This window comes from Trichosurus vulpecula, chromosome 1 (genome assembly GCF_011100635.1).
Source record: "Trichosurus vulpecula isolate mTriVul1 chromosome 1, mTriVul1.pri, whole genome shotgun sequence".
NCBI lineage: Eukaryota > Metazoa > Chordata > Mammalia > Diprotodontia > Phalangeridae > Trichosurus > Trichosurus vulpecula.
The window spans coordinates 149478255-149504598 of NC_050573.1; the positions used below are offsets into that span (position 1 = coordinate 149478255).

Sequence of the window (26344 nt, forward strand, 5' to 3'; positions counted from 1 at the left end):
AAGGAGAGAGAACCTGATGTCACTGAGAGACAGGAAACTCCTGACAGCAGAGGCTCTTTTTAACTGCTTTGGTTTTGTCATCTGGTGAAGCCCATGGACAATTATTCTCAGAGAAATGTTTTTAAAAGCATAAGATAAAATACTCAGGATTCTTGTTGTAGTTGGTCCTTCATTTCCAAAGAAGATCAATGACATCACAAGGTGATGTCTTGACTTGCTCATGAATCGGATTTAAGTGAGGCAGAGTTGCACAAAATCAGCAGCTTCACTCTTCCAGGGTCATTGAATTCCAGTGGCAAGACAAAAGTTAGGATGACTGGTGATGGCCTGGGATGCAGTGGATGGTTTTGAGTCTCCGATGTCTGACCAGGCTCTAAGTGCTTCATAGTGTCTGCTTTAGCTGCTTTCATGGCTGTTGGAACAAATTGTTCTCATCCACCCATTCTGCCAGGGGAAGTCTCCACGTGCTTAGGGTAGACATCCCCCTAATTCACCAACAGGTTTGAGGCTTGTTGACTACCCTCAAGAGCCTAAGATGCTTATTAGTTACGTGACCTTGGGCAAGTCTGCCTCAGTTTCCTCAACTGTAAAATAGATATAACAATAACACCTACCTCTCCGGGTTATTGTGGGGATGAAATTTGTAAAGTAGCTGGCATTTATCAAATGTTTTTTTCCTATTGAGGGGATGCCCATCAATTGGGGAATGGTTGAACAAGTTGTGCTATATGAATGTAATGGGATACTATTGTTTCATAAGAAATGATGAGCAAGCAGACTTCAGAAAAACCTGGAAAGACCCTCATGAACTGATGCTGAATGAAGTGAGCAGAACCAAGAGAACATTGTACACAGTAACAGCAAAATTGTGCAATGACTAACTTTGATAGACTTAGCTCTACTCAGCAATGCAAGGATCTAAGACAACTCCAAAAGACTCATGATGGAAAATACTATACACAACCAGTAAAAGAACTATGGAGTCTGAATGCAGATCAAAGCAGACTATTTGTGATCTCTCTCTCTCTCTCTTCTTTCTCATGGTTTCTCCCATTGGATCTAATTCTTATTTACAACATGACTAATGTGAAAATGTTTAATATGAATGTATATGTAGAGCCTGTATCAGATTGCATGCTGTGTTGGGGAGGAGGGAGGCAGACAAAACTTAGAACTCAAAATCTTTTGAAAATGAATGTTGAAAACTAAAAACAAAGTAATAAATAAGAAATTAAAAAAAAAGAAATGCCAAAAGTTTTCTTCCTTCTTTTGTAGTGAATAAATCATCAAAATATTAGAAGAACAAATACAGGGATCTCAGGTTAAGAACCCCTGTCTGACAAGCTCATAACTGCTACTTTCTCTTCCTTCTTTCTTTTTTCCTATCATAGACTCTTTATTTTTTTACTTTAGTTTTCAATATTCACTTTTATAAGATTTTGAGTTCTAAATTTTCTCCCCCTCCTTCCCCTCCACCCTCTCCAAGATGGCATGCAATCTGATTAAAAATAAGACACAAACTTCATTCACTGGATTAAGCCAGGTATGACAGTGCTTGTCTTGTGATTTACGTTAGAACAGCTAGGCAGTTAGGTGGTGCAATGGATAGAACACTGGCCCTGGAGTTAGGAGGACCTAAGTTCAAATCCAGCCTCAGTTACTTACTAGTTGGGTGACCCTGGATAAGTCACTTAATCCTGTTTGGCTCAGTTTCCCCATCTATAAAATGAGATGGAGAAGGAAATGGAACACTACTTTTTGCCAAATGGAGTTACAAAGAGTTGAACATGACTCAGCAATAACACATTTCTATTTGCGTAAAATTTTTTTTAAAGGTGAAATCTTCTTCAATGAAAATCAGACTTTGTTTGAAAAACTCTTCTGAAAGAATGGGTTGAAAGTGTCCATCTGTGTATTTGACTGGTCCTGTGTTGTGTACAGTACAACCCTTGACTCCCTCCAGACACAAAGCCTCCTAATGTTTATGTGCACAATGCCTTTTCCAGGAAGTCTCCCTGGAAAGATTACAGATGGAGTAACCAGCAAGCTGCATGGGTCAGAGATCATTTATAATGAAAAAATGAGTGCTCACTGACCTAAGACCACTGACTGAAAACAATGTAATGGGACAGAAACACATGCAGAATCTGAAAGGAAATTAACAGACTAAGGTATTAAAACAAGATGTCTCAAAGTGGAATCTTAGGGAGGGGTTTCAAAGGTTATTTAATCCAACCTCCAACCCAATGGTGGTGTCCCAGCTACAATAACTGTGACAGACAATTAGCTGGCCTCCATTATTGGGGAAAATGCCATGATATTTACACTTTTATATTTGTGTCAACATATATCTAAATGATGAATAAAATGGCATGGCTATAAGCCTAGGAAACCACATTCAGATAAATGTATTTAGTCCCATGATTATCTTATTCAAAACAAGTTTTAAATATGGAGAAACCATTGGTTCTACAGAGTTTTGATATTACTTGACTTGTTTCTCCCTTTTTAAAAGTGCATTTTGTACCTCAAGGTTTGAGGGCAAAATGCTCAGAGGGAGGAGGCTGACCAAGGTGGACTATTATGGGCACTTTTAGACACAGGAACCTATCACTCGTAGAATCAATGTGACAAAGGGTGGAGAAACAATACACAGTAGGGAGGATGAAACACCTCATAGGGACAACATTACACCCTACAGAGAGCAGCAAAGAATGTGATGACATCACCAGAGGATGCAGAAAGCTCTACAATATCACAGAAGTGAACTGTCCTGGCCATGTTGACACTCTGACCACACATGTATATCCCACCATATTTGTACATCACATGGGTTCCACAATATGCCCTGTTACTGATATGTGTGCTCTATATACATCCTGACCACATGGGTTTCCTGGCATATGCCCCTTCACGTATGGTCCCTGGCCACACATGTTCTCTTCATGCATGCTTTTTTTTTCCACTGGTGGTTTTGGAATGTTTGAGACTGTGTACCCCATGCATACATGAACAAAGAATGGGGAAGTTTGTTTTCGACACTTTATTCATAATGCTGTTTGAATATTTGTTTTTGAACTGGCTGGTTTATAAAAGTGAACACACTGGTGGGGGCTTAGGAGCTATGGTTTTGAAAAAGTGATAACTCAGAAAATGCTTTGAACCTGGGGAGCTTTGCTGGGGACCAATATGTAAAGGGGAGCCCTAGACATTACAACTAGAATTCAGGCCTCAAATCAAAGAACTGAATCTGATTTTTTCCTGGATTCAATGAATGGCTTCTCTGGTTTATTTCTGTTAGTGGCATGTGGCTTAGCATTCTGGCCTGACTTACTTTAAAAAAAAAAATCTATTCTTTATTTTTCTGTAGTGTGCCCAGAACTGCCAGTCTGTCTTACACATTTTCAGGCTTATTAAGTTAGCTTTGATTAATTCTTTAGAACAAGAATATTATACCATATTGTCATCAGCTTTTTCTAAGTTTTTTCTAAACATTTCTGGTGTCATCCATGAAACATCTGAAATCAGAAAATTCACTATTAATAATGTATCTTAGTTATAGGGAATAAATTTCCTGGGGCATTAAGAACTTTTTCAGAGGTGTGTTAACTTTGTGTAACCATTTTTCGGGGGAGAACCTTTGATTCCACACTCTTGGACAATATGCTTCCGCAAAGTTTTGCGGCCATCTCATAAGGCCTCATCTTGAACATTTTGTTTGTAGAATCTTGAATTAGAGCCCTAGGTGACCTCAGAGGTATATGGAGTCCAACCTCTTCATCTTACAGATGAGGAAATTGAGGCCCAGGGAAGCTAACTGACTTGTCCAAAGTAAAATGGAAATTATTTAAATGTCCCTGTTTTCAGAGATAAATTTGTATATTTCCTTCTTATTCCTTACATGATAGGAATTTTCCTTCACTACATCTTGAATTTTTATGGACATCTTTTGTTTTTACATTACCTTCATTTCCAAATATATTCTTCCTCCCTCTCCTGCTCAAAAAGCCATTCCTCAAAACAAAGGACAAGGGAGATAGGAAAAAAGCAGTTTATTAAAACTAATTGATACATTAACTGAACTTGATACTACATGCCATTTTCTACTCCCATAGTCCCTCACTCTGCAAACAAGGGAGCTGCCATAGCTTCTTGAGAGCATTCTTCCTTTTGCTTGCACTTTGAATCTGGAGTGCTGCCCTGATTTCATTTGACTCTTTTTGAACAGACTCAATCACATAGAAATTCCAAGGCAAAATGGAAATTATTTAAATGTCTCCCCCCTTTTTTTCAGAAACAAATATGTACTATTAAAATACTGGAATGCTACATTCATTTCAGTTTTAAATGTTAATATTTGAAAAGCCTTGACAGGGGAAAATAATTCGAAAACATGGAGTGAACTCATATTTCAAAAACTCTCAATCTGTATGCAAATTGGAGACTAGGGATTTTGTTGCTATCAGGAATGCATAACAAAGGCAACAATACAGAATAAAAGAACTAGGTAGGAGGCCACTAGCACCACCTGGTCTGTTTGATTTTGGCCCAAGTAACTACATGGGAACCAGAGGCATTATGGGAGTTGAAAAGACATCCATGAAGCTTTGCAGTTTTGCATTCCAGCCATATCCACACCATGCTGCCTAAATTGTAGCCAACTTCCTCAGCCAGAACCTTGGACTCTGCCCCTCTGAGGCATGAGGCTCTGGCAGGTAAGATTTTGCCTTATTTTTGGGGGAAACAGGTTTTTCTGTCATTTCCCAGTTATCACAACATCATACATGTTTTCTTCCTCCATTTGAACAAAAACTCCTTAAGTTTGGATACTGTCTTTTATTTGCATTTGTATTCCCAGCTCTTAGCTCACTGCCTGGTATTTAACGAGTGTTTAATAAATCTCATTCTCTTCTGTCTGCCAATTTACCTAACTACCTATCAACCTATCTCTCTATCATCTATCCATTCATCTATCCATCCATCTACCATCCATCTACCATCTATCTAGCCATCCATCTAGCCATCCATCATCTATTCATCCATCCATCTATCTATCCAACCAACCATTGATTTATCTATCTATATCTCTATGTGTCTATGTATCTATGAATGTATCTGTCTATGAACCTATTTATTTATCATCTGTCTACTTATTTATCTGTATGTATATATGTCTATTGATATATCTATATATATCAAGATCTTTGTATATATGTATGTACTTGTCTATGTATCAATAATAGGAATTTTCCTTCATTACATCTTGAATTTTTATGGACATCTTTTGTTTTTACATTACCTTCATTTCCAAATATATTCTTCTTCCCTCTGCTGCTCAGAAAGCCATTCCTCAAAACAAAGGACAAGGGAGATAGGAAAAAAGCAGTTTATTAAAACTAATCGATACATTAACTGCCAAGGTGCTAGGATGATTTGAATGATGCAAACTATTAACCCAGTTTATAACTGGATTTGAAAGGAGTTTCCTAACCTCAAATTAGCTAGGAGGCTGAGAACAGGAACCCTGAATGCATGGGGCAAAAAGATTGTTCAAAGGAGAAATAATATGAGCCTGAGGACTTTTGCTGGATGCCTGGGAGAAGTGACTGCACAGCTCTGTGCTATGACTGACAGAGCCTCCCTATGTACCTCCTTCCAGGGAAGGATTGTCAAGAAAATGCACAATAGCAAATGGTAATGAGAACCAGCAGAGAGCCTAAAGTAGCTGCACAGCTGAAGTTTGGCAGGCAGCAGCAAAGAAAACATAATAGCGACTCCAAGCATCAATGGAAGGGTTCAGAAAAAGAGGAGAATGCCAGAGAGAACCGAGCATCAGTACACCCCAGCTTAGTGAGGAGAGTACCTTGCTCAGTGACATCACAGAGGATGTGGCCTCGTCTACCTGTGTGCGCTGGTCATATGTGTTGCCTTCATCACCTTCATTTCCAAATATATTCTTCCTCCCTCCCAGTCCAGAAAGCCATCCCTCATAACAAAAGAGAAGCAAGGTAGAAAAAGAGGTGTGTCTTTTATATATGTTTTCTGTATATGTCTTCTCTTTTATTAGTGGCATGGGAGAGTATAACCTGCATCTATGGAAAAATTTTTCTCATATTTATTTGGCCATGCTGTTCACTTAAATTAATGGATCTTCTGGTTAGTCTAATAAAAAAAACATCAATGAGGGGGCAGCTAGGTGGCCCAGTGAGGAGAGCACTAGCCCTGGAGTCAGGAGGACCTGAGTTCAAATGCAGCCTCGGACACTTGACATGCTTACTAGCTATGTGACCTCGGGCAAGTCACTTAACCCCAATTGCCTTCCCTTCTCCCCTCCAAAAAACAAAAACAAACAAAAAAACATCAGTGAGGCTCATCAGCTATTCAATCAAGAGGATTTTGGCAGGCAGAACCTGGAATAGCATTGGTTGGGGGGTGGGGGTGGGGCGCATGTAAGGAAAGCCATAGATATTACATTTGCATAAAAAGGCACAATTTCTTTCAATTTGAGGGCTTCATATTTTGTATTTTAATAAACTTTCCCCTTAGTACTCACTCAATTCTCAACTCAGGGATGAAAGCATTGGACAGAGAAAAAGGTAATTTCAAATCTTCCAGGGTAAGTCCTTTGGGCTTGTGTGATAGGGAGGAGAAGCCATCTTCCCCTGAATGTGACAGCAAGATTTCTTCATGGCCCTCATCTTCTGCTATCTGTAGGTTGTCAAGGGATCAATAAACCTTTTGGGGATGATCCTGTGGTTTCTGACAACCTGTCATAAACCCTTTCTATATCTATCTCTCTGGGGAAACTGGGGAAGATACATTCCCCATGTTTCAGAGGAAAATCTATTTTATCACCTTTCCTTTCTGTTCTAGAAGTAAAAGGAGCACTTTTAGAGCCAAAAAGAACACCTGTACATTTTCACAGATGTCAACCACACACTCAGCAACATGCGGGGAAGAGGGAAGCCATCTCTGCCTTATACTTAGAAGGCAATAAAGTTAAAAGTAAAAAATGGATAGATTCTGCCATTGTGACAGGGGCATTTACTCCCAATGATCAAATCAAAGGTGAGGAAAAATTATTAACATTATGTCACAAAATGGGTGATTTATTGGTGAGTTTGGTAAATGAGAAAATTAGATCTTCTTAACACTCAGCTGAAGAGCTCAGAATAGGAATTCATGATATTAACTCAGTCCCTCCTCTAACTGGTAATAAGCTCTTTTGGTTGTAGTTAGAATAGCCTTTAAACAAGAGTAGTAGAAAGCGTGCCGGAGTGAAAGGACCTGAGTTGGAATCCTAAGTCTGCCAATTATTACCTGTGTGACTTTGAGTAAGTCACTGAAACTCTCTGGGCCTCACTCAATTCCTCTTCTATAAAATGAAGGGTTGTCCGATCTAGATGATCTCTATTGTCTCTCCTAACTCTAAATCTATAACCATCCCATATGTATATTTTTGCTTTAAAAATCTGTTGTCAATCACAAGTAAACACTATTTTGAAAAAAATAATCAGCATAACAAGGGAAACTTGACAAATCAATCTCTCAATAAGCATTTACTAGTTAATTACCTTGTGCCAAACAATGTGCTAGGCACAGAGGGACACAAAGACAAAAAATTAAACCCCCCTCTCAAGGAGATTTCACTTTATAAAAAGAGACAATGTATACACATGATTACATACAGAATAGAAGCAACATAAATAAAAGTAGTTAAATATAGGATAGGGAGGACACACAAGCAGTTGAGGGGGCATCGGGAAAGTGTAAAATGTGTTGCTTGGCTGGGGTCTTGAAGAAAGTGATGAATTCTATGGGGCAGAGGATAGGAGAGACTGCATTTCAGGCATAGGTGATAGCCAATGCAAAGACACAAAGATGGGAGATGTGGTGCAATTTCAGAAACATAGGGAAGGTCAGTTTCACTGACTCGTAGAGCATGGGAAGGGTAATAACATCCAGCAAGGCTGTAACATTTGCCAATTTACAAGGTGTAAATTCTCACAATGAAAATTTAACTACCTGTCTCTGGAGCCGGTTTGAGCTGGCTCCAGCACACTACGGGCATGTGTATGATAGGTACATGAAGGGAGACAGCCTTAGCAAAAAGAAAGGCCCCCTCATTAAAAGAAATCAGATGAAAGAAAGAGAGAACTGGGAATGATGGCAAGTGCTTTTGAGACAAAGGGAAGAGCAATAAAGAGGTTAGAGGGAAAGGATGCCTCATTAAAGTAAAAGTCCTCAGTGGATAGGGTGAGTGAATGCTTGATGGAGGAGAGTAAGACACTAGCTATAGCACCCTTTGGTGTTATACTGTCAAGATGTCCACAAAAATTACATAGAAACATCAGTTTTTACAGAAATAAAGGAAGAATGAAATAATTGGAGAGATATCCAATGCACAATGGCTAGGTTCAAATAATCCAGGGAAGACAGCTATAGTAGAAAATGTATGGACTTGATAGACTCACAGAATCCCAGAGTTGGAATCCCCTCTGCAACAACCCAGCAAGCAAACAATAATCCAGCCTTTACCTGAAAGCCTCCCATAGGTGGAACCCATCACATCCTGAGGCAGTACATTCTGCTTTTGGATAATGCTATTCTTAGAGAATGTTTCCTCATATGGAGACTGAATTTGTCTCTTTGTAACTTCCACTCCTCACTTCTATTTATGCCTCCTGGCAAAACAAGTATATGGATAGATAGATAGATAGATAGATGGACAGATAGATAGACATAGATATAGATATGTGTATATATGTGTATTGCACATATATATATAACATATATTAATAATGTATTATTATTACCCTTTTAATACTTGAAGAGAGCTATTATGATCCCTTAAATCTTCCCTTTTTCAGGCAATTCACCAGCTTATTGATTGGTCCAGACTGATTGGTTTCTACCATAATATGAATAAAAAAAATCAGAAGGCTACTTCACAGAATCAAAGTAATATCAAAATTTAGACAGAAGAACAAATGGACAAGGCTATATATCAAGAGAATTACAGAGGAAAAGGAGGAAAGTAGTTTTGTACTATCTGATTTCAAAAGATAAAGTTGTAAACGTGGTATTCCCATATAGAATAAACTCCTTGAGGGTAGGGACTATTTTGTTTTTGTCTGCATGCAGAGTGCCTTGTACCTTAATAAAAGTTTGCTGAATTGATTGAATTAAGGTGGTAATCAAGTGTGCTAGAGACAGCTTATGCTGGCTCACACTGTTTGTGTGAGCATTTACACCCTAGAAATCGGAAAACGCTACAAGTCAGGGCTTCATTTATTAATTCGTTGATTGTTTAGACTTAAGAAAGTGATGGAGAAAATGTTATTAATTCAAATTAAACTTAAAAGCATGGCCTATTTCCCACCCAGAGAGTTGGTTCCTAAACATTTATCAGCATACAAGTGATGTTATTATCAAAACTATCTCACACTAACAATATGTTAATAGAACAGACTAGATAATCCCAAAATAGACCAAAAAGAAATAGAACTAAATAGAACCAAAGGAATATAACAGAACAGTTTGTAAGAAGTCCAAGATGATGAAAGTACTAGAGTATTCTTTGTTATCCATTATGAAATTTTTTATATTGGAAAAATTGGAGCAGTATGCTGAAAAATAGAATTAGATCATGACTCATTCCATATACCACAATAAATTTCAAATGTATTAACAATCTAAATATTTTTAAAGGAAATAATATTTTAAAAATGGATTGATATATATCTACCAATTGTGAGATGAAAGAAAATTCTCAACTATTTAACAAATAAGTTGGTTGTTTTCCTTTGTTCTCAAAGAGGACCAAAATGAAATCACTATGTTAGAGTCAAGTTACAATGTGTCTGACTGTGGCCGATCAGACCAATACAAGCTTGGAAAGCTCTGCCATAGGCCAGGCACAAATTGTCTATTTTGAACATTTGGGGTGGATTCTCTAAATTTGCACGTCTCACGTTTCTTTCAAGCTAATTTTTTTTTTTAACAAATAGAAGAAAGAGTCAAATAGGAGACAAAATAGATTTAGTTATTTTTTTTTAAAAAATTTCTGATAACAAAAAATAGCAATGTATACAGAATGAAAAGGTAAGGAAGAAAATGGTTGAAGAAAAATCTTTGCCATAAACACCTCTTATAAAAGTATGTCACCCAAATCCAAGAGAAATTGAGGTAAATTTTTCAGAGTTGGGAAGTGCCTTCCCTGTTACATAGGGAGTTAAAAGTCAAACTGCCACCAACAGGGCAGGCAAACCAGCTTAACTGAAGCAAGAAGGCACCCAGAGCAGCTTGTGCCAGAGAAGTCCAAGCACCACCATTTCCCCTCTGACCCTAATGGAGACAGCCCAGGATTCTGAACTCAAGAGCCTTGGGTAGAGCATTGCTTCCAGTCCATGCCTTCAGCTATCACATCATCTGGGGAGCAGCCCCAGTGAGCTGCAGCCTGGCAACTGCTTCTGTAGGACCTACAGCTATGGCTACTAAAGATCCAAAACAGAAAGTTCTTGCCAATAAGGCCCTTGACAATGAGAAATGTTCAATATCAGAAACTCATATTATTTTATTAGTGGAAATAACATTAAAGAAGCACTAATATCTGCTTTGTTGCTGTACCCTAAGGACCATGGGACTTTTCCATCTGACTTGTAGCTGAAACCTTCAATATGTTCTTTCCTCCAGTAGAATATGAGCTCCTTGAGAGCAAAGACTGTCTTGCTTTTCTATTTGCATCTTTAGTGCTTTGCACATACATGTTCATTCATTCAAAGGAAATGAACAGGTGTTTTTTTTCAGGCATTTCTTAAAAGGAAGAAATGCAAGTAATCAATGAATCTTTGAATGATCATTCTCTCTAATTATCAGAGAAATACAAATTGGAGTAACTCCAATTTGTTTTTATTTACACACATTATAATTGGCAGCTATAGTAGCTATGGCTACTAAAGATCCAAAACAGAAAGTTCTTGCCAAAAGTTGGAGGACCATTTGGGGGTTATGTTCTAAAAAGGATTCTTGTCCAGGTAGGAGTCAGACTAGATGAAATCTGAAGTTCCTTGTAACCCTGATTTTTTGTGATTCTGTGTTAGACAGATACAGCTTTTATTAAGTGCTTACTCTGTACCAAGCCCTGTGCTAAGCGCTATTAATTTGGAGTCTGTAAACTGGATTTGGACACAGAAGACCTTCTTCTTCATCTGTAAATGAGAGGTTTGGACTAAGGTCTAAAAGGTCCCTTCTAGTTCCAATCAATTAAGCTACCAAAATCAAAGCTAAAAGAAATCATTTGCAAAAGAATAATTTAGAAACGGTCTTTTCTAAAACACTTCTTGCAACAGGATCATGTTTGACATATACCCATTTTTTGACTTATATCCACATTTGACATACTTCCTCTTTCTCTCTGTAGCCCTTCCTAATGCTGAGTAGGGTGAAATTCTCGTTTCCTCCATGTATCAGGATCTCTGTTGGCTCCTCAAATGGGAAGACCTTCCACTTCCCAACAACAACTTAGATTGATACAAATTTTGCCTTGGTTTTTTTTCTATGTGTATAAATTTTGTTGTCCTTTACACCACCACCACCAACAGCTAAACCACAGAAAGAGAGTATTAGATTTCATGTGATTGGATTCAAAGACTGTAACAGATTGTAGAATGAAAGAGATAGAAGTCATTGGTTTCTTCAACCTCAGAAAAAATTAAAATTTTTAAAAATGTTTTAGCAGAGTTGTGATATGGTCACTTTACTATGACATCCCTTACTATCCATACCTCAATAATTTGATAGATCTTAAAGTCATAAATATAGAGCTTGGGGGTAGTTGTTGTTCAGTCATTCTCAGTCCTGTCTGACTCTTCTTGACCCCATTTGGGGTTTTCTTGGCAAAGATACTGGAGTGGTTTGCCATTTCCTTCACCAGCTCGTTTTATAGATGAGGAAACTGAGGCAAGTGGGGTTAAGTGACTTGCCCAGGGTCACAGAGTTAGTAAGCTTCTGACACCAGATTTGAACTCAGGAAGATGAGTCTCTCTGACTCCAGGTCCTGCATTCTATTCATTGTGCCACCTAGCTGCTGCTCCCTTAGAAGGCAGTAAGATCTTATAATCCAGAGGAAAAGACCTAGGAGACAATCTAATCCAGTAGTCTCAAACTCAAATAGAAACGGAGGCTACTGATCCATATACAAACATTCCTGCAGTCTGCATATTTACTTAGTTTTCAAACTTAATGTTATAGGCAAATGCAGAAATATATTTTGCATTACTATATATGTATACGTATTGTATTTCTTGCCTTCTCAACGGATGGGGGAGAGGGTGAAAAGGAGAGAATGTGGAACTGAAAACAAAAATTTTAAATAAATGTTAAAATAAAATAAATATGTAATCTATATATTATATAAATATATTATTATATTACATGTTAATAAAAACATTATTAACATAATAATATATAAATAAGTAAAATAAAATTTAAAAAATAATAAATTTAAATTAAAAATAATAAAATGCAACAGTAGCTATGTTGTATTTTTATTCATTTTGTTAAATATTTTCAATTACATTTTAATCTGATTTCAGTCTCCCTCTGAAGTATTGCCACCCCACATGTGACACTACCCCTCTGATCTAATCCAAGTCATTTTACAGATGAGAACGCTGAGGCCCATAGAAGTAAACTGACCTACCCAAATTTACAAAGGTAGAAGAGTAAAGAGTAGAACTCAGCTCATTCTTATAGGTAAGGTATACCCTCCACTACCAAATATTATAGTATCTCTATGCTTTCTCATCCTTTGTGATTCCTTTCTATACCATTCCATAGATCTTCCATCCAAAATAATAGAGACCTTCCTCCTCATTTTTTCCCAAATATTCTGAGAGATTATAGGGTTATAGAATTAACCTAAAAGGGACAATGAAGCAACTGAGGCCCAGTGAGAATAAGGGATTCCCCCAAGGTCACACAGGTCATACATGATCTGAGCTCTGGACAATTTCAAATGTCAAAGCTGGAGCCACATTTTAATTTTGCAGAGTACTTCCTCCTCAAGAAAGGCTAACTGAGGTTCAAGGTTAATACATGGCATTTGCACATCATCTACCTTCACACCAGGAATTTTCTGAAGTAGTGAATTTTAAAAAGCAAACATTAACATCATGCCTTGGGTGGGGGACATACAGCAGTAATGGCAATAATAACCTAACATATTGATTGAACTGCAAACTAAAGAAAATATTTCTTCACTAACACCAAAGACACAGAACCAGGAGTTAGTGTTATTTTTCTGAGCAGTTGAATATTTAAAGATATGGTGGTAGTAAGTGCTTAATAATTGTTGGATGTTTGGGGAAAATAGCCTTCACCATAGTCTCATAATGAAGATAAAGTTTTAATTCTTCATCAATGCCTGGAAAAAAATTACTCATTTATAATAGCACCTTGCATTTACTATGTTCATCTCTAAGGAGAATAAAATCTAACAGAGAAATTATTCGTTTATATTCGCTATCTTCCACATGACTTGGGGATTGAGTTTTATTTTTATTATTATCATTTTATTATTTATTATTTTTATTTATTGTATTTATTTATACTATTGTTTATTTTATTGTTTTTAATTTTTAGTATTTTTTTATATATGCTAAATGGTGTTATAGTGGAATCATACCATCCGTGCTTCTGAATTATACATTCTGGTTAAGCAATGGATTAATTTGGCTAACATTTAGGTATCATAAGAATCAATTAACTGAACAAAACTCAAGTAAAAAAATAACTAATAAAAATATCTAAAAAGGTTTGGTGGTGGTTTTTTTTTTAATTAAAAAAATTCCTATCGTCCACTAATCCCTTTCAAATACTCTGTGGTCCAGTAAAACTGGTCTTCTCACTGTTCCTCGCATTTGAAATCCCTTTTCCAATCTCCATACCTTTGCGCTGGCTGTCCTCCATGCTTGGAATGCACTCCTTCCTGAACCCCACCCTACAGAATCCCTCACTTCCTTCTAGAGTCAGCTCAAGCACTACCAGAAACTACTACATGAAAACCTTTCCCAACCTTCCCATGTCCTGTAACTGCTAATGCCTTCCTTCCTAGCTACCTCACATTTATTCTGTATATACTTAAATGCTATATGTTACCTCCTTAGATAGAATGTAATTTCCTTGAGAGTACAGATTATTTTGTTTGTTGTATCCCCAGCATCTAGCACAGTGCTGGGCACATAGTAGGCACATTAGAATGCTAGTTGATTGATAATTTATTCTTGAGCAGGTTCACCCATTTCATCTGCTCACTTGAACATTTCTGCTTTTCCCATATGAAATCAGAATTTTGAATAGACTATGCCTAAGGCCCTACAAGGTGTAGCCGACATAGCTAAGTGATAATACCATGAGCCATGTTTCATTCAACTACATAAACCTTTTCTGCCAAATAAACAGACTGCGGAATCTGTTGAATGCATTTTTGTCTGCTTGAATGTCAATGACAAAGTATACTGGAGCTGGTAATGAGTGGAGTGAATATCAGAATTATTGGAAATATATAGAAACTTCCTAATGAAGGAGAAAGAGCTACAGGTGCTCCCTGTATCTCAGATCAAACTAAGAAGATAGACCCTGAATTTAAAGAAGGGTCTGCTTACCGTAGTATCATTGGTGGTTATGTAAACCAGAATATCAGAGGCGTTTCGGCCATTGATGTATCGGTAACAATTCCAGACACAGCTAATCAGGTAACCCTGGCAAGAAGAGAATAAGAGACATTTAAAATCTTCCTAGGGAAAAAAATAACAGTATTAATGCTACTACAAGTATCCCTTAAAATTAAGTCATTTAAGGAGGTGGTATTTAAAATAGGCAGAAACAACAAAGCAAGACAATGGTTCATTTTATAGAAATTAATTTGCTAAACTTAAGAAATTTTCAAACTGGAATCCATCAGTCATTGGATGGCGGCACCTACTGGCAAAATAAGTAATTGTAGCCTATTCAAGATAGTACAATTTTGTATTCAGACAAGAAGAAAAAGAATTGTAGGCCTACAAGTGTACAATCAGGTATCCTTAAGTTTGTTAAATATTCCTATGGTCTCAGAGAGGGAGTTTGAGGGATATAAGGGCAGAGAGGAAATTGTGAAGTTATGAAAATCCTAGAAGCATCACAAAAGTTCAACAGAAGTCGAGATGTCTACATTCATTCTTTTCTTGCCCAATTTTTAACCTGCTTGTCCTAGTCTGGAAACAAGCCATTAGTTGATGCCAAGGGGCAAATGGGCTAACTAAAAATGTGACTCCCTAGCATGTCTAGGTTGTTTCACAAGAAGGCATTTAAGGTAACTCAAAGTCATTGATATAGAACATAGTCAATCAACCAAGCACCGTTAGTAGAGGCTTGTTTTTTTCTCTACTACTGTCTTTGCCCTGGCTTGCTTTTATTAATGATGGAAGCACCTCTTGGCAAGTGTTTTTCTGGCTCTATTTCTTTTAAATATACTTGTGATTACCTTTGTCCTTGGATACTACTTGTGAGTTTATATACTTATCCCCTTTGTAAATAAAGTTTTGTGGAAAAAGCATACTTGTGGTCTGAAGTGTATGGTAGCAGAGAGAGAAGAGAAAGAGGAAATTCATGTGGGATGATTCACAAGCAGCAAGAGAAGAGGGACTCGTAATCACTGATTGGGGGCAGCAGTTATTGGACCCTAGAAGCCAAGAAGTTCAGTGATCAGGAAGGTTGGGAGCTTGGTAGTTATCTTGAACCATGAATCAGAGATTATTGTGTTTTAGATAACAGTAAAAGGAATCCCTGAGAAGAGGGGGCAGTGATTTTCTGGGTTACGTCTGCTGATGCTTTGATCTCTCTGAAGGGGAGATTTTCACCAGGCCAGAGGCCTAGGGTAATGGTAATTCCTTTCCAAGTGATGCAATTTTCCATCTACTGAGAATTGTTTTCCCTGTAGGATTGTACAGAATTTGTTACATGGGTAGTCAACTTTTTACTCAAATTTTAATTCTATAAAAGTAAGCGATAACTATGTTTAGCAGTACACAATACCCTAATGATTATAATACATGCAGAATCTGTCCAAATTTAATTCTTGGTTAAACAAATTATAAATGCCAAGCAATACACAAAGGAACTTTTGGTATTCAGTATTCATAATAGAATAAAACAAACAATTCCAGGAGGGAGAATAATCCACTGAAACTCCTGACATAAAGACATGCTTAAGTTTAGGCAGATGTGATCTGACCAGGGGAAGGGTACAAAACTATCACTTCTTTATACCTGGAAGGTATGCTCTCTTAATGCAGCCTGAGATCCCATTATCAGTCTTCTATACAAAATTACAGTCTATTTAAGTCTCGGTAATTATCAAGAGTGTACCCATAACCTTGTCCAACTTGGGAAGTTTTTATGTGTGAAAGAACTGAATTGTGTCTGAGTATGCCCCTGAAATACTCTGGACATGTAATCAAGAAAAATAAACCAAACACAAATAGGAAATCAATATTTGTTTTAATCACCTAAAAGGTAACGTAATGGAGAGATACATGGTGGGCATGAATAGGCTGTAATAACACAAAAAATGGGATTATGCAGTTGTACAAACATAAAAGATGTCCTCAAAGAAATGGATGGTTAAAAAAGATGGGCTGGTCATGGAGGGGGCAAAACTAAAGGATCACCAATGGACAACTCATATGCTCTATTGGTATTTTCATGTCAAATGGCCCCCAAAGATAGGGAGTCAATCCTTTGTGTCAAACTCACAGGAGGACATGAACAAGAGTCTCATAGGATGAATAGATATGGAGAGGGTGTGATCTCTCTCTTTGGAGAGATTCTCTACATTGATGAGATTCCACTGAGATAGGCACTCTAAGCACAATCACCACTAAACAGATAGTCCTTTCTTCTTTCTTCCCTCCCTATACCTGAGGCTGATTGTAACTCCATTGACTTTGCTAGAAGATGTCTAATTAATGTTTGTTGATTGACTAATGAACCCTACTAGTAATACTGGCTCTCAATGGAGGTTACAGATCTCCATAATGGAAATTGATCTGAATTTTAAAAAAATCTTTTCTTTACTGAAGCTAACACTTTTATTGTTGGGATGTAGTCATCAGAATTTCCTACTGGCTGGCTCCCAATTCTTGGTGTGGTGAAAGATTTAGCAAAATTTAAGAGCTAACTATTCAAAAATAGGGCTGTTAGTATAGTGGGGTTATGTAAAGAGAAGCAAAAATGTTTCTAGAGATCAGTGGGAATATTAACCAAACTCATAAAATAACAGGAACATCTTATTATTCCCATCAGGTAGTCCAAAAGATAAGCCTTGCTCTGTGTATTATAATTTATATTGAATATCAATATAGAAGTTACTCTTGGGAGGACTTGCAATTTATGGCTACTGGCTTGCTGCTGGAAACTGTAAAAGTAAACTTAGTAAGCAAATTTTAAAAAGTAGCTTTTTCACCAACGCTGAAACAAGAGCCCACAGGAGAGCTGTAGCAAGGGTAAGGCAATCAGGGCTTTATCTCAGGCACTGAAAATTAGAGGGCACTAAAAGCACTTGCAGTCTTCCAACAACATAAAAACACCTGAGTTTAGTGACTAGTTAGCAAACTAACTTTAACCAGTTAATTAAAATGGAAAGTTTCTAGATAGTGGACTTGTGCCTCCCATGGTCACATCCCTGCCAGCTTGGACCTACCTACCCTTTGATAGTGGCTTCCTCAGCAGTGCTTTGAGAGCAGTGCCTGAGGTCTCCAGCTATGGAGGCAGACCTTTTGAATTCTCAATTTCTCCATCATGGGGTGGTGTCCTGGGTTCATTCCCACTCAAATGAATCTGTCTCCAAAAAGTTAGCTTGAAGGCCTGTTTTAGGCTACTTTTTCTGGATACAAAAATAGGTAAGTACAAGTTTGTCCTGTAGTCTGAGCCATGCTACCAGAGCACACACCCTTAATATCATCTGAGAAACGTCTGTCCTTTACTTTACTTTACAAAGAGTAGGAGATGCAGGATTGCTCTAAGGACTCGAAATAAGCCATAGAGGGAGAACGATGGAGACCCATTCCCCTTCTGTGCACGACCCGGCAGGCTCCCTGGCAAGCATCCATCCAGGAATGCTGGAAGCCTGATCCTTAATTCCAATTCATAAAACTTGTCACTGTCTGCTTTTATATATCAGAGTGATAAATAGCACAAAGCGTTTGATGCTGGCCAACACTCATTTCATTAAGTGGCTTCCATAAATCTGCACACGCTTTCGCAAGCACACAAAAATTCAATTAAAGTGTGAGATCCAACTGAATTTTAGTGTGCCTATGTCACTATGGAGAGTCATATATTTTAAGATGCAGACACGCTAATGGTATGTGCCCAGACTGACCATTAAGCAAGGAGAGCTAAAAGCTTGTGATGACCCCAATTCCTGAAGTATATAGGCTGAGTGGGGGAAGGACAACATTAACTGAGCTCTATCTCAGGCCTCCTACTTTCTTCCAGACCCAAAGAAACTCTAAGGGGAAATAAAAATTTACTGGGGCTTTTTTTAAAAAAAAGAATAATTCTTCTTTAAATCATGTATTTCCCAGATCTAGTTATTTCCTATAAGCCTTGATTTACATTTACTCATGAACATTGGCTTCTCAGTCAATGAAAACACTAAACTATGGAGTTTCTTACAGCTTAGCAATTTTCAAATATTATTAATGCTTTTTATGGGAATAATAGAAAGGACGCTGGGTTTGGTGTTAGAAGATGTGGGTTTGACTTTCCTATCTGCCGCTGTGACTGGCTGGATGACCTTGGACAAAGCACTTGATCTCCTTAGTCTCAGGGTCCCCATCTTTAAAATAAGGTGACTAAACCACTCAGGTAGGTGGCACAGTGGTTAGAGTGCTGGGCCTGGAATCAGAAAGACTCATCTTCCTGAGTTCAAATACAGCCTCAGATGCTTACTAGCTGTGTGACCCTGGGCAAGTCACTCAACCCTGTTTGCTTCAGTTTGCTCATCTGTAAAATGAGCAGGAGAAGGAAATGGCAAATCACTTCAGCATCTTTGCCAAGAAAACCCCAAATTGGTTAACAAAGAGTCAGACATGACTGAAAAATGACAGAATAAGAAAATATATGGCATCCAATATATTGGCATCCCAATGTCCAGCTTTATAGTTGGGTCCTGTGCAATGGAATGTATTTATATATACAAAAATACATTTAAAACACTTGGGCACAAATTCCACAAAACTACCTCCTTCTCAGATAACATAGTCCTTTCCCCTTTCCTGAATCATTCATACCTTTTTTTATGACCCTTTTGTGCTACTATTTCTGTCTAACTTGTATTATATTTATTTGGATGTGTCTCACTTCTGTATTAGATTATAAATTAGATACAAATTAGATTATAAATATAAAATAAGTTAGGTTAGATATTATAAATTAGAATATAAACTAGATTGTAAATATCACTGTTCATCCTTGTATAGTTAGCACATAGTGCTTTGCACATAGTAGGTGGTATGTAAATGTTTGTTGACTCAATGTTTATCTCATTTGGTCCACACAAAACAGAAAACTGAAATCTAAAGAGTAGGAAAGAAACAAAGACCATTCCTGAGGGAGCCTTTACGTGTGTATACAAAGATGGTTGAATTGTAAAGGGGTGTACTTAGGATGGGGTAGAGGAGAGATGAGTCTCATTAGGTGATATCGCCAAACCAGCTAGAGCTGTAAATTTTGTAGGAGATAATAGTACCTAATGAGGAGAACTGGAAGAGACACTCCTCAGCTTCCCCAGCTAGGATGCAGAGCACCCAGGAAGTCTCCCCCATCACTCTTTATATTAGAGTTAACCAAAAGTGGGATAGGTTATCTTGACAGGTGTTGAGTTCTTCCTCCATAAAGATCTTTGGGCAGATGTTGGATAACCGTCTATTGGGCATATTACAGTAGGGACTCTTTTCAAGTGTGGGTCATTTCCATCTCTGAAATTCTAAGGTTCTCAGCTTATGGGCACCTTGAATGGCCAAGAAAGAATGTGGGTTAGAAGGCCAAGGATGTGTCAGCAGCCCATGTGGGAACAGGGCAGGTGACACAACAGACCTGATTCTGTACAGGCTAGCTGCTAATATTCAAGCTTAGTGTAACAGTAATGATGATAGCTACCATTTGGATAATGCTTTAGTATTTGCAAAGCATTTTACATATATTCTCCCATTTGCCACTTAACAACCCTGGGAGGTAGGTGTTAATTATTATCTCCTTTTTATAGATGAGGAAACTGAACCCAAGAGAGATTAAGGGATCTGCCCAAGGTCACACACTAGTAAATGTTGACTATTATAGGAGCTTATGACCTCATCACCCAGCTCCAATGCCACCTCGTCAGAAAGGATCTTTCCTGCTCAGATATCATATCATATCATATCACATTTTGTTGGAATTCCCTCATACATTTGTAAGGTCCTATCTGGGATTCTAGATATCCGAGGATGTGCCTCTGCCCACTGATTAGGTATTAAGCTTCTTGTTGGCAGAGAACATGTCTTTTTATCATTGTGTCTCTCTCACACAATATATTACACATGGTAGCTGCTTAATAGAATTTTGCATGAAAAAGGAGCAATAAAAATTTCCACATGAAACAATTTGAAAATGGACAATTCAAAAAGCACTCTCTATCTTTTGGTTTATATTCTTTTCCTTCCCTCCTATCTCAGGGAAAAGGTGTCACTAAGCTTTTCCAAGGCTAACGCCTTCACCTGTGTCCTCAACTCTGTCCCGCATTTCCTTAATTCAATTTGACTCAACTGAACAAGCATTAGGTGCCTACTTTGTGCCAGGTGCTGTGCTAGGCACTGGAGATACCAAAACAAATATGAAACAGCCCCTTCCCTTGAAGAATTTACATTATAATAGGGAGAAAACAGCATATACGATACATAGATAAATACATACAAAATCAAGACAATAAATATATAATAATTTCAAGGCTGGGAGAAGGGCCGTTCTTCCTGCCTCTAGCATCACTTTCCACACTAAAAACCTCAACCAACTCCCTGTTGCCTAAAGCAAGGGTGGGGAACCTGCGGCCTCAAGGCCACATGTGGCCCTCTAGGTCCTCAAGTGCAGTCCTTTGACTAAATCCAAACTTCACAGAACAAATCCCCTTAACAAAAGGATTTGTTCTGTAAAACTTTAACTTAGTCAAAAGGACTACACCTGAGGACCTAGAGGGCCACATGTGGCCTCGAGGCTGCTGGTTCCTCATCCCTGGCCTAAAGGATAAAACCCAAACAGAATAACATACAAAGTCAAGTACCACATGGCCCCAATCTATCAATCTAATGTCACTACCCTTCCCCTAAACATCTTTCCTCATGAAATGCCCCCTACAGGAGTTCCTTACTACCCTGCTCTAGCCAGTCTGATTTATTCTGTGCTATGTGCCCAGAACATGCCATGGATATTTCCACCTCCACACCTTTAATTAGGCCATTTTCTACTTAGAAGGCCTTTTCTTATCTCAATTTTTACTCTTCTGGAATTCTCCCTTGAAATTTAAATTTCAGAGCTCAGCTCAAATCCTCACTTTTTCTTTTCTTTTCCTTCTGTTAAAAAACAAAAAACAGACTGCTTGGGTCTCCCTAACTCACCTAGGTTGGAAGTGTAGGGACTACCTACTAACCCACCCCATTTTAATCAGCATGACAGTTTTGACCTATTTCATTTCCCTGAGCTAATTCACATTCCCTAGGTAACCCCCCCTAAGTTTCCCCCTTTATCCTGACTCAACCCCTCTCAGACAGTCATCCCTTAGAACAAAGAATATTTTAAAGAAAAAGGAAAAAAGAGGGAAAAAATCTGCAAAAAATAAAAAATCAATACATGTAAAATAGCTCTTCACATGTATCATATAATCTGAGCCTGATAACTGTGTGAGGTAGATGTTTTTATCATCCCCCATATTACAAATGAAGAAACTTTAGCCAGGGAAGTTAGTGACTTGCCTAGAGCCACATAGCTAGCAAGTATCTGAAGGAGGATTTGAATTCAGATTTTCAGTATACCAGGTCCAGGGCTCTACAACACCACCCAAATGCCAGGCAGCTAGGTGGCACAGTGGATAGAGCAGCAGGCCCCAAGTCGGGAAGATCTAAGTCCAAATCCAGCCTCAGATACTTACTAGCTGTATGACCCTGGGCAAGTCACTTAACCTCTCTTTGCCTCAGTTTCCTCAACTGTAAAATGGGGATAATAATGGCACCTACCTCCCAGGGTTCTTGTGAGGATCAGATGAGATAATATACACAAATTGCTTTGCAAACTTAAAAAATAATCACTGGTATTAATCTAGCACTTTGAGATCTGCAAAGAGCTTTACAAATATCTCCTTTTAGCCTCACAACAACCCTGAGATGTAGGTGTATCATTATCTCCATTTCACAAATGAAGAAACTGAGGCAGAAAAAGGCTACCTACCTTGCTTGGGGTCATATAGCTAGGAAGCATCCGAGGTTAGATTTGAACTCGAGTCTTCTTGACTCCGAGTCTAGCACTCTATCCACTGTGCCACACAGTTGACTAAATAAACAATTATAATTATTTAGCTGTTATTATTATTTGGAATTATTGGTTTTTCCACAAGTCATTGAGAGTAAGAGCTTTTAGTAAACTATTATCCGGTCTGCATTAGTTCTTGAAAACAGACACTAATTGCTCTGGAAGGAAAGGGTAATGATTATTAATGAGAAAACCCTTATCTAGAGCACAGGGGAAAGTTACACAAGATATGTATTCTTACCTTAAAAGCCAAGACAATGCTGATAAAGAGAAGAATAATAAGGACTAGACAGGTAGGATTCACTGACATGATATCTTCCTTGTATGGAAAATGAGGAGGCTGGAGACAGGAAAAAAAAAACTCATTAGTAAATCTCATTAATCATTCAAGATCCCATTCCCTGGGCAGTGTTTCAGGCTTCCCTATCAGAAAGCAATTAATTAAAGCTGATAGCTATTGTTTAGGACCAAGATTCAATTTCTGGCCCATCTGGACCAAATAAAAATAACACTGAGAGAATGAAGAGAAGCTAGATCCCTTACTTGAGGAAGTGATTGATTCAGCACACTGTGCATTTCTGTCTAGAGGGGAAAGAGAAATAAAGGTACACGAAGGACATCTTAAAAGTTGTTTTCCCGTTAACCACAGAAAATAGATGTCTTTTTCTTCTTGTTATTTGCTGAGCAACCCCCAGGTCCCACTGTCACTCTGGAAACAGCATCCCTTTTGTAGAGGCCCTGCGCCTTTGGTGGGTCTGAACATAGTAGAAATGGAAGAAAGCTGTATGCCCGGGGGTTAAGTGGAAGACAAAATGTACTCTCTTGTTTTTTGCCTCTTAGAATCCCTATTTCCCTTCAAAGCTCAGCTCAGTCTTCACTTCCTGCATGAAGTTCTTCAAGTCATGGTTCCCTGAGCTAATAGTACCTCCCTTCCTCCAATTTATTTTATGTTTTCTTTGTATATGTTTTATACGCACTTACGTGTGAGTGTGTTGTCTCCACCAAATAGGAGTTAAACTCCTTGAGGGTAGAGACTTTCATTTTTATCTTTATAGCCACAGCTCCTGGAACATCATAAGGGCTTAATAAATGCTTGTTAATTAATTAAAAGAGGAAATGGAGAAAAATGGTCTAATTTCTTGGATAGAGACTTTGCAGTATACTAATTTCTACCAGTGAATGAATCATTTCATACTCTCACGTGTTTATATTGTTGCTTTTTCATGAGTATTGGAAATCTACCAATTTGGACCAAAGGAAGGGTCTCAAATGGTTAATGTGTGTCTTTTAATATTCTGTTATGTGTGGCTAGTTTGTTTTTTTTAAAGGTAATCAGAGTTAAGTGACTTGCCCAGGGTGATATAGCTAGTAAGTATCAGAGGCTGGATTTGAGCTCAGGTCCTCATGACTTCAAGGATGGCACTCTATCCACTGTGTCACCTAGCTGCCCCTTTTAATACTCAGTTGTGAAGCAGGGATTTACCATGAAACAGCTACTTAGTGCTAACATGAACCCTCTGTGTAATTATCATGGGAATGTCACCAGCAAAGGGTAAATATGCATAAAATACTATATGAATGAATCCTGAATGGTTTATGGACTCCAAATTTCTCTTTACTTTCCAATAATATTTATTTGGAACTTATCTAAAAGCTAATCTCTCTGGGTATTACATATGTTACGACAGAAAGAATACTGGATATAGAATCAGAGGAATTTCATTTTCTATCTGCATGACTTAGGTGAAGTCACTTCACTTTTCTGGGTTTCCTATAAAATGAGTGATTTGTTCTAACTAACCTCCGAGTTCCCATCAGGTTCTAAAACTATGACCTTATAATGTTAAAATGTGGCATCTATTTTTTAAGACATATAGTATTATGAGAGGCAGCATGGTGCCATGAAAAGACTTCTGGCTTTGGAGTCAGAGGACCTGGGTTCTAATCCTGACTGTCACTTACTGCCTTGACCAAATGAGTGAAGCTCCCTGGGCTTCAGTTTCCCGTTTGTAAAATGAAGGGGATAGGCTAACTGACCTCTAGGATCCCTTATAGCTCTAATTCTATGACGTTTTTCACCTTATCAGCATTTTAATATGGGATCACAGGTTTAGAGCATTTTACAGATAGAGAAACTGAGGTCCAGAAGGGTTAAGGGATGTGGCCAAAGTCACATAGCTAGTAAGTAGCAAAACCTTTTCAGTTAACCCAGAGAACAAACAAGTAGCTAAGTCAGTATTTGAGGCACTAGCCACTATGCAGTCAGAAGAAAAACCAGGCTGAAGAATGAAAAAGATTCCTTCTTCTAAACTCCTCCTTGATATTATGTCTGTTCTCAGGTACATTATCTCTCATTTTGGCAACAAGTTCCTCCTCAGCCCTTGGAGATTTGCTATTTCCTGTTAATTATGTTCTCTCACACCCTGTGATAAATAGACTCACAAAACCACAAAATTTGAGATTTGCAAAGGACCTCGGCGGCTATCTGGTCCAACTGAAACACAAAAGAAATTCCCACTACAACACAGTACCCGGCAAGGTCATCCAGCTTCTGTTTGAAGAGGAAGCCTTCCCCAAAAAAGGAGAACCCACCATTTCTTAAGGCAGCTCATTCCACTTTTAAACAGCTCTAATTGTTAGGAAGCTTTTCCTGACATTAGTCAGGCCTAATTTTCCAGAGGTTCCTGAAGTGGGCAATGCTGCACCCGGGGGGGCTCTAGAATGATGGTGGATAGTAGCCTTGGGTGAAATTGGATGGGGAGGTTGAATAAAAATAAGGGGGTGATGGAAGCATGAGGAAAGGAGAGAAGAGAAGAAATTCTGAAAAACCATTAGTACATGTTTCATCTGTTGTGTAACAGAGTTAAAGCTATAGTGATTACATTATTTTCCAAATAAACACACAAAATGCAAATTGTAGCCAATCAGGGTTAAGTCCACTGACAGGTCTTAACAAGCAAGTGTTGGCAGGAGAGTATGTCCCACATTGTCAGGGAGTCCAGAGCGCATCGGCAGGAATATGTGCCTGAAATGACTTGCTTATAACACGATACCATGTTGTTACATGATGCAATATTGCATTATTAAAATTTCAATGCAGGAAAAAACCTACAAATTTACAAAAAATGAAATTTTAGATTTTTTTGAAATGATGCAAATTGTGAAAAAAAGTGTTAAAGAATGTTGATTTCTGGGGGGTGCTGAATAATCTTTTTAAAAGGGGGGCAGTAGGCCAAATAAGTTTGGAAACTTCTGGTCTAGACTATCCTTCAAAGACAACAGACTGAACTTAACACACTTGCTAGTGTTGAGAATCAAAGAACTAAAGTAACTGGTTCATGTTAGGACTAAAGTCAGGCTGTTATGCACGACAGTATGTTGAACACATAAGGAATTCACTCTAAAAGCTTTACTTTTCCCTTTCCTGGTCTCCTTTAAGGTCCACTGACAAGATTCAGGAATTGATTTTTTTTAAATAGTTCTACTGATAAAGTAAACTAGGGTCATTCTCTCATCTTTGAGATATGCAGCTTCTTGAAACCATGTCCCTGACACATCACAGATTAGCTGCCTCAGCTACTCATACCAATTCAATCAACCAGCATTTATTAAACATCTATATACAAAGCAATAGAAGTACAAAGAAAGGCAAAACAGTGCTGCCTTCAAGAGGCTTACATTCTAATGGCGGAGACAACATGTACATAACTAGTTATATACAAGATACACACAGGACAGATGG

At 38.0% G+C, this 26344-nt stretch overlaps 1 protein-coding gene across 1 annotated transcript in view; it reads right to left on the reverse strand.

Annotated features, from left to right (window-relative positions):
• The window catches only part of LAPTM4B (lysosomal protein transmembrane 4 beta), a 126887-nt gene that overhangs the window by 44898 nt on the left and 55645 nt on the right, over positions 1-26344 (reverse strand). Inside the window, exons 5-6 of the mRNA XM_036766218.1 lie at positions 22844-22942; positions 14667-14762 (exon numbers count right to left, since the gene is read on the reverse strand). Of these exons, the coding sequence (XP_036622113.1) occupies positions 14667-14762; positions 22844-22942 (195 nt within the window). The remainder of the gene's footprint in view (positions 1-14666; positions 14763-22843; positions 22943-26344) is intronic.